Source organism: Gopherus flavomarginatus, chromosome 3 (assembly GCF_025201925.1).
Source record: "Gopherus flavomarginatus isolate rGopFla2 chromosome 3, rGopFla2.mat.asm, whole genome shotgun sequence".
NCBI classification, from domain to species: domain Eukaryota; kingdom Metazoa; phylum Chordata; order Testudines; family Testudinidae; genus Gopherus; species Gopherus flavomarginatus.
This window is the reverse complement of record NC_066619.1, coordinates 182,553,808-182,569,757: the sequence shown is the minus strand read 5'-3', so window position 1 is coordinate 182,569,757 and position 15,950 is coordinate 182,553,808. Positions and strand designations below refer to the sequence as shown.

The following is a 15,950-nucleotide window of genomic DNA, read 5'->3' as shown; positions in this document are numbered from 1 at the left end:
GACTCCATTTACTTTTTAAATAGTTGTACTTAGTTTTAAAATTCAGTGTAAGTTCCTAAATAAATGCCATGTGCTATATAAATATACATTTATCTTAGTGTACTTATATGAGGGAAAATGTCTATTTAGGTCTGTATATTGATGTGAGGGAAGATGTCTATTTAGATCTGTGTATTGTTTTGGTTTTTTGGAGGGGAGAACAGATGTGTGTGTTTGTGGATGCATGTGCAAAGACCGTAAGCTCCTGAGACACTGCAAGACTGCATGATAAAGGATTGAGAAAATGTGGGGAATTTGCCATTTTATTTCCGGAAAAAAGTGTATCCATTGGATATATTTTGATCATCTCTATTTTTTAATTAATTGCCAATACTACACTCTGATTTTTTTGGGGGGGTTATTTTTAAAAAGAGGTAAAGCTTCATTACATAGTTTTCAGATTGTCACTGAATTCTTGTTATTCTTCCAAAACAATGCATTTTAAATGATTCTCAGGGGACAAAGAAAACATTGCAGAACAGGCTTATGTCAGAACTATGCTACCTTATCTCACTAGGCTGTTTAAACATTTAAAGTGACAGGTCTTTAACATGTTTCTTCAATGCTCTTTAAGGACAAATTCCGTGCTTGATGTTGTGGGCCAGCACAAGACCCTCCATATCTCTTTTAACCTTAAACAGCAGCTGCACAGAGGGACTGTAGGCAGAGCAGTCATCCTGGATGCTTGTGTAGCAACCATGTTGTAATCAGATCTCCTGATTCTATTACAGTTGTAGTGTAGATGGGTCATTATAACATACCTGTTTAAGTAAAACAAAAGATAAACCAAGAGTCTCATAAAATACCTTGGTAACTTTCCATAAATGACTCAAACCAAATAGGGTGAAATCCTGCTCCTATAGAACTCAATAGCAAAACTCCCATTGATTTCAATGGGATCAAAACGTCACCCCCAATCTCTTAATATAGAAGGCCTGATTCTGTACTCAATTACAATAGCTTTCTGCCACTGATTTCTGTGGAACTGTACAACTGGAGTAACAGCGTGATGAATGAGGCCTAGAAAGTGTCCCCAGTCATACTTTGAGTTTATCAGAGACTGAACACTTGAGTAGTGTTTAAGTGACTATTCGTACTCCTTAAATGCCACTTTGCATATCGCACAACTTCAGCTACGAAGTCACAATAATGACTTTGTATTACTGAGTTACATAGAATTTGTATTCACTTCCCACTTACTGATGTTTTATCATTTATTTTATTGTTGTTTTAATTCAGAAAACAAAATCTGATAGTTTTGTTTTCTCAAATAAATCCACAAATTTTGAAATTGAAACAACATGAAATTTTGGCCAAATAAAAACCTCATGTTAAGGTGAATGACTAGCAATCATTTGACTCTGAAAGGCCCTTTGTGTATTTAAAGCATTAAAAATGACCATTGACTGTAAGTGCAGTGCCATTTTTATTCATTCAGTCACTTATTTTTTCTGTTATGCTTTTGGACTACTGTTAATGAAGAAGGATTATGTCTTCCCATATAAGGTCTTCGATTAAGTTAAGTTTAGGAAGGTTGTAAAGGGCTTGGAAGAAGAAAATCACTATATAAGCAGTTCTTGATAAAAGTTCTTTAAATGATTTATTCCCATTATTGCAACTGTTACAAATAATCGTGGGCTACAGTAGCCACTAACTGATAGTTCCAGTGAAAATACAGATGAGTTGGTGATTCTGTATTTTATTGGGCGATCTTGTGATGAATAAGTGATTAACCTTCTGTCACCAACTTTTTAAGAGGGTTCCCTTCTCCTACTACCTACTCCCCAGAAAAACATGGATGGAAATCCTGAGAGTCTAATAGGTAACTCACTTGTCTTTATGCTTTAACCTTTTATAGAGGGGAAAGGAAAGTACACTGGGATTTTGTTTTTGTACCTTTCACATTATGAAAAACAGATCCCAAAAACTGCAGTGTTTGAAAGACTAAAACAGATAATTAATTCATAATGGGTGTTGAAGTGGAAACTGTCAGGCCACAGCTTTCCCAGCTTTCACTTAATCATTTGAAACTCATTTTCTGTTGTTTTCACTGACTGCAATCCCTTAGAGAGAATATAAAACTTGCACCATCCAGCATGGAATTCCACTCACTTAATGCCTTGTGCTCTGTGTAAACTCACTTTCACTCACTGTTGTCATTGCGTACAGGAAAAGCCATACCAGTGCTCTGAGTGCAACAAGGCTTTCAGTCAGAAGCGGGGTCTGGATGAGCACATGAGGACCCATACTGGAGAGAAACCATTCCAGTGTGATGTGAGTTGAGCTTTCCCTTTTTCTTCTTGAATTCAACCCAGGAGTCAGACTTTATTTTCCATAAGAGTATTGGCCTATATGTATTTTCACTTTACAATTATGTGCAACAGCATAAACTTACACTGTTTTATGGTCTTTGATTGCTTATCTAATGAGCTATCATTGAAGTAATTTTATGTAGCCTCTTGTGTTTCCAAGACCATCACTGCACGTTTTTTATATGGTTTATATCCCTAAAGAATTGTTTGCACCATTCTTAATGTAATTTGGATTTTGTGCAGTGCAAATTCATTACCATTTGACGCATTCCTTTTGTTCATTTATAAGGCCTTGACAAGTTAATAGCTGGAGATTAGTCTGGATGGGAATATCATTTACTATATTACAGTAGAATCTGAATGTCTATAATATATATTTTCCATATAATGATCGTAATGTTGCTGAATAACAGGAGTGCAAATTCAGAATTTCCAGTTTCTGCTAATCAAAATCTGAATTGAAACTGATAGTACTTTGGGACATGGTCACCTTGTTAAAAAGTTGTGCGTCTTGGGTAATGGCTGGAATGCCAAAATTATATATTTTTATAATATATCACTAGCATGCTCTTTGCGATCTGTAACGTCCCACCTCATAAATGGTGTAGAGTCTCTGTGCATGGGGGTTTGCAGATGAGAGTGCTGTATCGCTTAACTTTTGAAAATTGATAGTCATCTAAATGGTTGGAATAGCCTTTGGAAAGGTTTTAGGCAGAAGTACTAAATGCCAGAATAAAATTTGTTACTCAGTGGTTTTAAAAAAGTACATGACATTGATTCTGTGTTTTTCGTTCTTTTGTGAATAGTTCACAAACAGACCATGATGTTTACAAATGTATTCCATATTCTAAAGTGCTCAACTAATAGTTGTGAACAAGTTTCAGACAACTCAGAACTAGATATGTGAGCTGTGTGATAGCTCACCTAAGAGCTTCTCTACATGGTGCGTTAGTCCACACCAGAGGAGTGTAAATTCTAGTGAGCACTAGAGTGTTGTGTGCTAACTGGCCTGTGTGCAGCCTACTGGTGTGCACTCAAAGTTCTCTAGCACATGTTAACATAGTCCCATTTCAAACACTACTACCGTAATGCACGGTAAGGAACTTTGAGGGCACATCTGCAAGGTCCACATGGGCCAGTTAGTGTGCAACATGCTAGTGCAGACTAGAATTTACACCCTTCTGGAGTGGACTAAAGCACTGTGTCAACAAGCCCTCAGTTACAAGGCTCTGTTTACTGATTAGAATGATATGGCCTTTACAAAGTACTTCTGATCTCCTTTCATCAGTAAATAAATATACTTTGTTTCTTGATTAAAAGACTTTCCACTGCCATGCCTAAAATAGACTTTCCATAAACTTTGGCGGTGATGAGTGCTTGGGACAGAGCCTCGCTCTCTGGCTGACAACTCCAAAATAGATGAGTTAGGCTCGATCAAACTGAAAATCCCTTCATGCCCCAAACCGTGAGTGGGTTGGAGAAAGGGAAGAAACCCTCCAACAGTATCAACAGGGGTTTGAGGGCTTCACCATCTCTGGCTAGCAGTCAGGAACCAGCAGCACTCCCAACTCCTGATCCCCTTCTTCAGTAGTGGTGAGGGTAGGAGAGCACCCCACCAATGATCACAGGGCTTTAAATAAAAGTTGTGCTGTGGGTGTTGGGAGTTTCTCACCTTACACCTTGACTGGGCAATGCATACAGGTTATTTCAGGGTTAAAGTAAGGATAACTCCCATGGGGATGTACAGACCCTGTGTGGAGAGAGGATTTGTGGTACCCAGAAATAAGGAGTTCATTTACTTGAGCTTTAACTCATAGCCAATATTCAGCTCCCTCATGTGACGATTTCCTCCATTTTTAGCCCTGATTTGGTCAGGTCTTGTCCTTTGTATGTGCTGGCCCAGTGCAGAGTCAGCACATGGGACTTGCTGAGGTTTGTGTGCTCAGAAGACTGTGTATTTTGGTCTGGATGAGACTGTTATTCTGTAAGCCAAAATCCTTATAGAATTGTGGAAAATTATAAGAGCCATGATGTTCACTAACCAGTGTGAAACCATAGTATGATCTTATCAAATATACAGAAACAGAAGTGAGTCCAGCAAGTGAAAGATCAGTTGTTTTCCAAATGACATCATTAGAATCAATTCCAGTTTCATGTTGAGTGCAAAAATGTTTTCTAGGCCACCGCAATTTGCATTAACAGCAACATCTCAAATAGTGCACATATCTACAGATATTTAATCCCTCTTACTGGCTCATACAATATTCTGTTGGAGCAATCCTACTCCAGTTTATATAGGATTTCTTTAATTTAGAGTCATTGTCAATGCTTTCTACAGCTTTTGGATTGCTGTACTTCATCTCAATTTTTTCAGCCAACTTGCAGTGTCTGTGTAATTTTCCTATAGTGGCTGAGGCTAATGTCATCATCCATAATTATATGCTTGGCCTGCACACACCTTTAAAAATATCTATTTGCGGAACTTTTTGGAGTATTACATACCTATGTGGTGGTAGAAGCAAAATGGAAAAATTCAGTCATGCTCCAGCAGCTCTCTATATTTGCCTGATTAGTCAGAGGGAATAGTGTCTTCTCTAGCTTTAAAAAATAAATAAATAAATACATAAAAATAAGAATTAAACTAAAACTTAATCCATTCAAAACAGGCTTTCTGTAAAGGAATTCTTTTTTTTTTTTTTTAACTCATCCATCTCCTTTCTTTTCCCATAAGATTTTTTCACTCTGTATTGTAAAAAATAAATTATTGCCCATCTACCCAAATTACGCTTCATTGACATTTTCGTATCAGCTCCACACTTCTAGCAAATGCTACGTTTCCTCAGGTGGTATTACCCACAAAGAAGCTTCCACATTAGAGTGGTTCAGACATTACTCAGTTACGCATCATTATCTACCACTGAGTGCAGAATTAGAGTGGATAGAGAGTTTTCCTTCCAATTGGAGTCCCAGGTGAAGACGTTACGAACATAGAAACCAGCATTGGTTAATCTAGTCCAGTGTCTTGTCTCACATGCAGTCTAGTACCAGAGTCATTAAAGGAAGGTGTAAAAAGCCCAAAAGTGAATAATCTGCCCATAGAAGTTTCTTCCTGACTCCCATCAATTATGAGTTAGTTTATGCACTGAAGCATGCAAATTTATATTATTTGTGATTTTTTTTAGTCCTATCTAAGGTAATAGTCGATATTCTCATTAGCTGGTAAAAAAAAAAAAATCTTACAAAGCTCTTGACCTCAAAGACATCTTGAGTCAATGAGTTCCACAGGTTAATTAGCCATTTTGTTTTTTGGGTTTTATTTTTAAATCCTTTGATCAGTTTTAAATGTCTTGCCATTCACTTTTAATTAATGTCCCCTTGTCGTCCTTTTGTTATAGGAAAGTGTTAATAGGAGTGCATGATTTTACTTTATATCATTCATTATTTTATATACATCTATTGTGTCCCCTCTTATTCTTCTTTATCTGTGAGCTAAATGGTGTCATTTTTTCAGTCTGTCCTTATGAAGACTCTCCATGTCACTAATCATACTTCCTGCTATTCTCTGGACTCCTATTTTAGAGACAGTAAAGCATCCAGGATAGAGTAACAAATGCTCATTAAGTCCTTTTTATACTGTGATTTTGTGTATGCAGGGATAAGGATTGAGATGTCGTATAGGCCAGTTCTGGCAAATCCTTACTTAGGAGGGTAGTCCAGTAGAGCTACAATAGTTGCAGTGACCAGGCCAGTAAAGAATCATTTTAAAGTACAACAAATTTAGTTTCTTTCACTGACCATTCTATTTACCAATTCAAGCGTATATGTGATCATATTGAGAGGGAAAAAAAAAAAGTCTTGTAATAAATGACTGATTTTTCTTACCTGGTATCAAGAGCAGTCATAATGACTAGTCAGTGCCTTTTAAATAACCCCTTTATTCTAGGTGTCAAGCTTTGCCATTGTTAATACTAATGACTTTAGCATTTAGCACCAGGAAATGCCTCTAGTGCCAAAGGGTTAAACAAGATCAGGTTTCATCTGTTGAAGTAAAGCATTTTTATTAGCCTCATGAAAAGGCTTCACTTGGCCCCTAACAGAAATAATTGATGCACCTTTACCTTTGAAAATGCTCCTTGGGTGTAAATATTCTTGCCTTCTGGAACCAGAAATAAAAACAGCAGCTTCTCATCCCCCCACAACACACACCCCGGAGCAAATTTGATGGACGTTATAGTATTGGGCTTTAGTGAGTCAAAGTAATCCATGCACTACTTTTGATTAGTATATTATATTTATTTTGAAATCTGCTTACTTTTTAATCAAAAATATTGTCAGGGTTTTTGTTTTAATGACTTCACCTTCATAAGGGTAACAGTTCAAAGTTGAATCCTGCACAGATCTCATTAATATTAGTGGAAATCAGCTTCCCACATACTACAGTGAAAATCTTAGCATATCATCTATAAAAAAGGGGGACTAACCTGGAATTGTTTTAAATGATATATGTCCTCTGAAAATACGCATGTTTTTATTAAAAAGACAAATGAACCATAATTGCTTTTATAAGCAACAGATGCTTGATTAGGAGCAAGAAGGGCACGCATTGCCTGTCCTGGTTTATTTCGGGTATGGTACAATCTCTTCACACTGTTCTTTCAGTTGACCCTAAACATACCTTTGCGTGTTGGCTATCACCATCTTCCACACTAAAACCGTTGATCATTGTAATGAGATCCAGTGTTCAAGTGAGCATATAGTAGGACTCCATAAATCAATAAAATGTAACAGGTTAATTACAAAATTGAGATGAAAAGCAAACTCTTTAAAATAATTTTACAGTTACACAGAAAGCATCACAAGAAGGATCATATATTCAAGTAATGATTGTTATACTGTCTGGTCTCTGTTCCTTTCCAAAAAGATAATTAAAACGGTTTAAGGGCTTGAAGCAAAGCCTGTAACGTGTAATGCTAGATCCCATCATTTGTATGGTCACTGAAAATGAAATGTGTTCTTAATACAACCTTAATAAGTTTTTTTTTTAAATGTAAAAATATAGAGGAATTATTCTGAGTTCTAGGCCTTGATTCCACATTACATGGGAGGCAGTGTTGCTTAGTGGAAAGAGCAGTGGTCTGGGACTCAGGAGACATGGATTCAATTCCTAGCTCTGCTACTGAGCACTGAGTGCTCTTGCCCCTTCTATGGTAATATAAATGGCTGCCCTTTTGTAAAGCACTGTGAGATCTACTGCTGAAAAGAGCTAGGAGTTATTACTTAAGCATGTGCTTGTTCACTTTGCTGGTTTAGGCAATTAAATTGTCAGCTTTATCAGCCGAGTTCGGAAACCTTTTCCTTCAACATTCCATGGTGTTTTTCTATGCCAGAACTTCTTTTCAACCAGTCAGAAAGCTCTGTTGTCATAATGTGACTTTTTACAACATGTAAACATAGTAATAATCAGGAAATGATGCATTTCATTTTAGGTGAATTACATTTGCAGTTTAAAGCAATATTTCTGACTGGTAAATCTTATTCTTAACACTGCTACATTTTGTGGCCTCATTCTAAGGTTTAATCTTGGTAATGCACTCTTCTTTTTGCATGGAATTTTGTGATGTTGCCATTATTGAATATCAAGAGGAATTAACATTGGATAACCTGGGTCTGTAAGCAGTTTATCCTTCTCTTATGGCAGATAATCTGCCATTGTTAAGCTGTCATCGCTGTACAGTGGGGATTCATTAGAAATTACTTACTCAAAGGTGAACTTGACATACTGCATTTTATTCATAGAGGTACTCATATCGGTTATTGTACAGTATCTAGGTTGTGTGTGCATACAAATATATGTATGTATATAATATCTGTGTGGGCATATACAATGTCGGTTTCATGGCTGTTATGATTATTACAAAAATAGACATTACATTTGACATTTTTAGATTTGTGTATGTGCATGTATTTGAGCGGAACATGATGGTCACAGCTGGACAAACTTTACTCAAGCCTTAAGAACTTGAGTACAACTTCCTGGGTTGTACGAGAGTGTAGGAGAGAGCAAGAGATCAGCAAAAGCCACTGCACCAACATAAGACCAGAGCAATGGCCTCTATAAGTAACTTTTATTTTCAGAGGGTCATAGGGTTCTCCTGTTGCCTGAGGTAAAAGGATAATTGCTTGATCACCACATTTGCTATTCAAAAGGTCAGAATTGTTACGTCATCTCATCTATTTAACACTATTCCATTGTAACAGCATACGTACTATTCTTGTTCGGAAAAAATAAGTTATTTTGAATACAAAATATTGCCGTTGACTATTGGCCTTTTCTGTATGACCAACCTATGACTTTTCCTTAATTGGCATAAAACAATTACATTCCAGGTCAGAATAACCTATTTACATAAATGTACTGAACTGGTTTTATTGAGTTAGAAGGGAGCCCCACCATTTGAAATGCAACACCAGCACTAGTTTGCACAACTACAGCTTTAAAAGTCCACCTTTCTTGATGGTGAGTTCCACTACTACTACCAAGGTCCCATACTTATAAGACACTCCTTTGCTGCAGGAAAGGTGGATGTCTGTGATCCCAGGACTGCAGCTGTTGTTACAAGAGTGCAACAAGTTTCACTCTTCAATCACCACAAGGACATGCTTAAAAAAAAAAAGTTACCGCCTAAGAAGTCCATACACAAATACCAGTGTACCAAGATGAAAGTCAATATGTGAAAATATACCTGCAGTCTTTCAAAACAACTATTAAGCTATCCTACATACAGAAGAATTAATTTCTGAAAATGAGTATGCAAAATTGATACCCCTTAAAATGGTGTTGACAGATCAGCTTAGATACAAACTGGTGGCATAAAGCCTAGCATGGTGGACACCTCTCTTCCCCCCCGGGGCTCCTCATCATCATCACTCCCATAACAGCATTTGTTCATTGGGGTGCCATCATTGATGAGTAATCAACCAATTGTCTCCACCCCGACGACTGTATGTCAGTGCTTGAGTCTCTGCAAAGTCCATTCCTGTCCACCCTTTTATGTTGTCAATCCATCTCTTCTTCTGTCTACCTCTTCTTCTCTTCTCCTGTATTGTCCCTTGGAGGATGATCTTGGATAGGCCACATGAGCTTGTTACATGGCCGTACCATTTCAGCTTGTGCTTCTTCACGGTCGTCAGGAGGTCTTCATATGTTCCAGCACATTGAGCGATGATATTGTGGACCTCTTCATTAGTGACATGATGAGAGATGTCCAGTAGTAGGTTATGTGTGCATACAAATATATGACGTGAGTAGGAGATGCCCAGGATTTTACGGAAGCATCTCATCTCTACTACCTGTATTTTCCATTCAAGTTCTGCCGTAAGGGTCTGTCATAACATTTTTCCTGGATCTGGACCTTAGCGTCCAAAATATGGGTGTTAGCATGAAAACCTCCAAGCTTAGTTACCAGCTTGGACCTGGTAAAGCTGCCACCAGCTAGGAATCTATACAGTGCCTGGCGCACTGTGGTCTCCCCAAAACCTTCCCTGGGGGACACCAAGACTCAGATTCCTTGAGTCTCACAACAAAGGGGAATAAACCATTTCCCTTCCCCCCTCCAGGTGTTCCCTCCTGGGTTCCTGGAGAGACATACAGAAGCAAGCTCCGTGAATCTAAACAGAGGGACTCCACCCTCCCTGTTTCCAGTCCTGGAAAACATAAGTACTTCCCCCCCCCTCACCCAGAGGGTATGCAAAGTCAGGCTTAGTAAATCTAACACAAAGAGATTTTCCCTCTGACTTCTTCCTCCCACCAATTCCCTGGTGAGCTGCAGACTCAATTCCCTGGAGTCCCCACTAAAGAAAAAACTCCAACAAGTCTTAAGAAGAAGGCTTTATATAAAAAAGAAAGAAAAGGACATAAAAATGGTCTCTCTGTATTACGGTGACAAATACAGGGTCAATTGCTTAAAAGAAATATGAATAAACAACCTTATCCACAAAGAATACAATTTAACACATTCCAGCAACTACACACATGTAAATACAAAAAACAAACAATATAAACCTACTGTTTTATTTCTTTGTACTTACAACTGGGAAACAGAAAATTAGAAAGGCAGGAGACAGAAAGATCACTCTCAGAGCCGAGAGGGTCAGACACAAGACAAAGGACAAAGAAATCACACCCAAAACTTCCCTCCACCCAGATTTAAAAAAGTCTTGTTTCCTGATTGGTCCTCTGGTCAGGTGTTTCAGGTTACTCCTTTCCAGGTGAAAGAGACATTAACCCTTAGCTATCTGTTTATGACAGGGTCCATGTCTCGCACTCAAACAGAAAAATGGAGATGACAATGCATGCAGCAGTTCCAGTCTGGATTCCAGGGAGATGTTCTTATTCCTCCAAATTGGCTTTAGATTTGTTACTGCTGCTGTTGTTTGCGCAGTTCTTGCCCAAATTTCTGCCTTGGATCAGTGATGATTGCCCCCAAATACTTGAAATGTTTCATTGTCTCCAGCTCTTGTCCACTGATAGTGATATGTGAGCTGATCACATCAGTCATCAGCTTGGTTTTCTCTGTACTGATTTCCATGACACATTTTGCGGAGGTTTCATCCAATCATTTTACAAGGTTGGCATGGTCATCTTTGCTGCCTGCCAGGCCATCAATGTCATCAGAGAACTGAAGATCTGAGATTGTTCGCCCCCCCCCCCCCAATGGTGACTGTGCATATGTGATCTTCTGGGGCATCAGTCATTATGCAACCACCAGACAAATGGAGATCCTAGTGTCTTAGACAGCCCAGGTTCAACAGAGGAGGATGTCTTTCCAATACTACATGAAGAAGTGGAGACAGCTGTGAAATCACTCAAGAATGGAAAGGCTACAGGTATTAACAACATCCCAGCTGAACTGATGAAATTCGGAGGAGAATAGATGTACTCAGCAAGATCTGTAACAAGATCTGGCAGATCAGTGACTGGCCCTCTACATGGACACAGTCACTAATCATCATTCTGCTGAAGAAAGGCAACCTGCAATTGTGTCACAATTATCAGACCATAAGCTCAATTAGCCATCCCAGCAAAGTGATGTTGAAAGTCATATTGAACAGATTGAAGCCACAAGTGGAAAATATAGTTGAAGAACAGATTTTTTCAACCTTCATCTTCTATGTTACAACACCAGCAGGACATCTACCATGTCTTTTTGTTGACTTCAAGAAGGCATTTGACAGAGTATGGCATGAAACTCTGGGCAACCATGAAGTAGTACAATGTTGGTTGTAAGCTTATTCTTACCATTAAACAAGTGTATGCCAAGGCCAGCAGTGCATTTTTAATCAGTGGCACAATAGGAGAGCGGTTTCACACCACTGTTTGAGTCCTGCAAAGCTGCCTTCTTTTGCCCACACTGTTCAACATCTACTTGGAGCACATAATGACTGATGCCCCCTCCCTCCTGGCTACTACAATACAAATAATAATAGTAGGAACTTACTGTAAGACCTTGTCTGTGTGAGACATATTTGTACCATGGCATAGCAAGTGTGCTCATGTACTCTAGGCTACCATTATTCTGAGATCATCTCTGTATATATATTTCAGCACAATGTTTTTGCAACAACTAATTAAAATAAAAACTTACCGTGTCTCTGTTTCTCTGTTTTGTATTAATTCATTCCTTTTCTCCTCTGTCTGACACTATTTCCTCAGTCTTTGTCTATTCTATTGCCAGTTAACTTTCCTCTTCTGTTTCCATTCTTTAAATAGCTACTACCATTCCCTTTGTTCTTTCATTCCCCTTATTTCTATTTTCCTCCTTTCACTTCATCCTTATGTGAAAGTCCTCTGAAGTTTAATAAGTATAGATATGATTCTATACGCATTACTCTTTAAAACTATACAATAGTTTATTTCTATTATAGTTTTTTAATATTTCTGTGATAATCAGGATCAATAAGGTCCAGACCCCCAATGTGTGTGTTTTTAACTGAAATATATAAGGAGCTTTTTGTTGGTGGCCACCTTCATTTTGTTCAGCTTGTTACTGTTCCTCTTCACTAATATAAGCACAGCATTGTGATTCTACTCCAAGTCCATGCACACACAGTTATTTCATGAGAGAGAACAATTTTCTTCTAACAGACATTCACAGCAGTAGCACAAAGAATACAGAAATTGCTTACAAAACAATGTGCTTTCTGTACAAATGTTCTTTTGTTTCAGGTTTCCCAACACTGAAAGTCCTTCTTTAAAGTACATACATAGCACTTGAAAGTTCAGTGCCTTTCATCCATCTTGCCTCTTGATATGCCTACAATAATTCTAATTTGGTTCCAAAGTGCTATGAAAAGCATTTAATCAATCATTATAGTTTAATTCTGGGCAAGCAAGCACAGTCAGGGCATGCAGTGAGGTTTTTTTTCATTTTTCTGGCTATGGGAAAGATCCTGTAACTTACATTTAGGAGTATTTTTTTCTTGACTAGTTGCAGTGACATTAACGCACTTACTTGTATACTACTAGTACTCAATATGAGACAGGGTTGCAGAATCAGAACCGAAGTTAAGGCAACATTGAAAGAGCAATAGGGTACTTAGTGGATTATTCCCTAATGATATATTTTTAGGTTCAAATCCAGCACCCAGTGCCCAACCCAAATATCTGAGCAGGAAGATTGGCAGGTATACAGTGAGGCAGGAAGGAAAAATCCTCTGCAGTTCTTCCAAACCATGAAATGGCTGCAGAGCCCTCTGTGGAAGCTGTGCAGGGTTGAGGGGAAGAAATGGAAATAGTACCATGTGACTGATATGACCAATCATGACTAACAACCCAGTTCTTATTTCAGATGACAAGTGAATACCTTTCACTAGCTATGCAAAGAGTTTAACATTCATTAAGTGAAGGCAAATAAATAATTTGGAAGAAATTGCAATCTGACAGTCAATGTGCAGAAAAGCTAAATTTGTCCACTAACATTTTGTTCAGTTATTCAGTTGGGCTTGTTCTATGAATTCACAATATGCAAGACGTATAAATTTAGGGCCTAATTTTCCAAATATGTGCATGTGAGTACTTCTCCCACATAAGCAGTCCTGTCAGCTTCAGTGCAATTCTTTTGAAGAACTAGGAAGTCATTGACTTCAGTACGACTATGCATATGAACAAGTTCCTCAATGCTTCCGGCAGTGTGGTTTTTTAAAATAAAATAATTGCCCATCTTGCCAACTGTTAACCTAAGAAGGCAAAGATACAAGAAACAGAGCAATATAACTTAAAAGGACTTAGTCTTCCAGAGTCTCAGCTCATGTTCTCAGTTTTGCAGACACATAATGCTAAAGCTCATGTGTCATTGCATTGATTTAAAATAAGTAAAATGTTTTACACACATTCAGGTTTTTTGAATTTTTATTTTTGTCTTGTTTTCCCTGCTTTAGGTTTGTGATTTATCCTTCAGCCTGAAGAAAATGTTGATCCGACACAAGCTGACTCACAATCCCAATCGTCCAATGGCTGAATGCCAGCTTTGCCACAAGAAGTTTACAAGAAATGACTACCTCAAAGTGCACATGGAAAATGTCCATGGAGAAACTGACAGCTAACCATGGCTTATGCAAGAAGAGTGTGTCTAGTGTTCAAGAGTGTTCCATTTGTACATGTACAAACTCCAGACTTCTCACCTGATGATTGATCAGAGACAGGAAAAATAACTGTAATATGTTCATAATCTTTTTTCCATTTGGCTTTGTGTTTTACTTGATTAAAAAAATCTAGTAACAAACACAGTTTATAAGAGAAATAAAAGTTCTTTTATCTTCAATCTACAGAGTTTTATTTGCAGCCTTGGTACCTTAGATCTTGGTGGTGTTATCCTGAAATTTTGGACATAGATCATATCTGAAGTTTCTGGAGCACAGTAAATGCAGTTGGATAAATTCACTTTCATCCTGATTGACCCAAATAAATTTTATTCAGATCTTAACACCACACTTTATTAGAACATAGTTTCTTCACACTTTTAGTGCCTTTAATTATTAGATAAAATGGACTAACTTTGTGGCATCTCAAGGTCAATTTAATGTATGGTACAGAAACTGCAGAAGTCTGCACTCTCACGCACTTTAACATAATCAGCAAGAAGGACGTAATTTCTTCTAGTTGCCATTGTGTGAGACAAGCCAAGAGCAAAAGCTGTGAACAATTTAGGTTTTAAAACCATATTAATGCCCACAGTTGTAACTGGCAGGGCTAGGAGGGAAAAAAAGCATGGCTTCTGCAAATACAGTTGTCTGGTTAAGGAAAAAAAATGTGTGTTTAATTTACTGGAGAAAATGCTGTTCCCTGAGGTTTTAGCCTGTGGAAATCAGCTGCCCTGATTGTCCCACTTAAATGGCTTTGGTTTTCATAAAACTGTTAATGAGCACCAGGAAAAAAAATTGTGTACAACTGCGTAACATTCAAATTCTCCCAGATGTTAGATTAAGATTTGTATTCCACAGTTCTTAAAAATAATTCTCATATGCTAGCCATGTATGCTACTGTATAACAAAGAGCTCATTTTTACCTAATGAGACCGTGAAAAGCATAACTCTAGCAGTAGATTGCATTTGAGATTCTATACAATTCCTCATTAGGGCTCTGCTTTTGTGCTCACATTCATTTGTGGACCAATATTCTTAGGAATAATTTGTAACTATAAATCTTGTTCCTGCTAAAAGCTTATCTCAGTTGCTGATGGGAAATGTTGTAAACTTCCCCTCGGATGGCAATAGTGACCAGACAGACACTGGATGGATGAGCAAGAGGAAATAGAAGGTGAAATCCTGGCCTCACTGAAGTCAATGGTAAAACTCAATTTGACTTCACTGGGGACAGAATTTCAACCACTGTTTCCATTCTGGAAGGAAATGAGGGGGCCATTTCCCTATTAATGGTCTTATGTGTATTTTGGATCCTATTCCACTGGACTGCCTATAATCAATTCTCAAAACTGAAGAGAAAATGTGTAATTATCAGTAACATTATTAATTTTCAAACATGTGAACAGAACACCTCATGGGTTCCTGTTGAAACTAAAAAGAAAGCATATCACTAATAAGTGTGTTCTGAGGAACGGACTGTTTCAGGGGGTTGCCCACATTTCCATAGTGTTCACCATATTTTACTACAAGACTATTTTTTGGACCACCTCCCTTCCCATTAAAGTTGTATAATACTGTGGGGCAACTGTGGCAATTGTTTACATGGTGTCATTTTGTAAGAAATACTTTTAATGTACTTACCTGTCTTTTAATGCAAATAATTAGCTGGAAATAAGATGGAAGCACCATCATTTTGGGCCAGACCATATACTCCAATGGCCTTTTGTTTAGGCACCATGTGATCAGCCAGGTCACAAGGGACCCTCTGCTCTTTCTGGATGACACTAAAGTCTGTCATCCAAAAACTTGCTTGTAAAAATAGAATAGACACAGTAATAAGCCAATGGATATGATGCTACACATATATAAGATGTAATTATAATGCATGGGCCACTCTCAGTTCCGCTAATGTAAATCCAGTGTAGCACCATAGATTTAACAGTAAATGGAGGAGAATTT

At 37.9% G+C, this 15,950-nt stretch overlaps 1 protein-coding gene across 10 annotated transcripts in view; it reads left to right on the top strand.

The window, feature by feature from the left end:
- The window catches only part of PRDM5 (PR/SET domain 5), a 144,100-nt gene extending 129,967 nt beyond the window's left edge, over positions 1-14,133 (top strand). For 8 of the 10 annotated variants that reach the window (XM_050946428.1, XM_050946432.1, XM_050946433.1 and 5 more), the window contains 2 exons: positions 2,209-2,313; positions 13,788-14,133. In XM_050946428.1, coding sequence (XP_050802385.1) covers positions 2,209-2,313; positions 13,788-13,952 — 270 coding nt within the window. In that variant the 3' untranslated portion in view covers positions 13,953-14,133. The remainder of the gene's footprint in view (positions 1-2,208; positions 2,314-13,787) is intronic. The other 2 variants (XM_050946435.1, XM_050946431.1) reach the window with 1 other exon arrangement.
- The last annotated feature ends 1,817 nt before the right edge of the window (positions 14,134-15,950 follow it).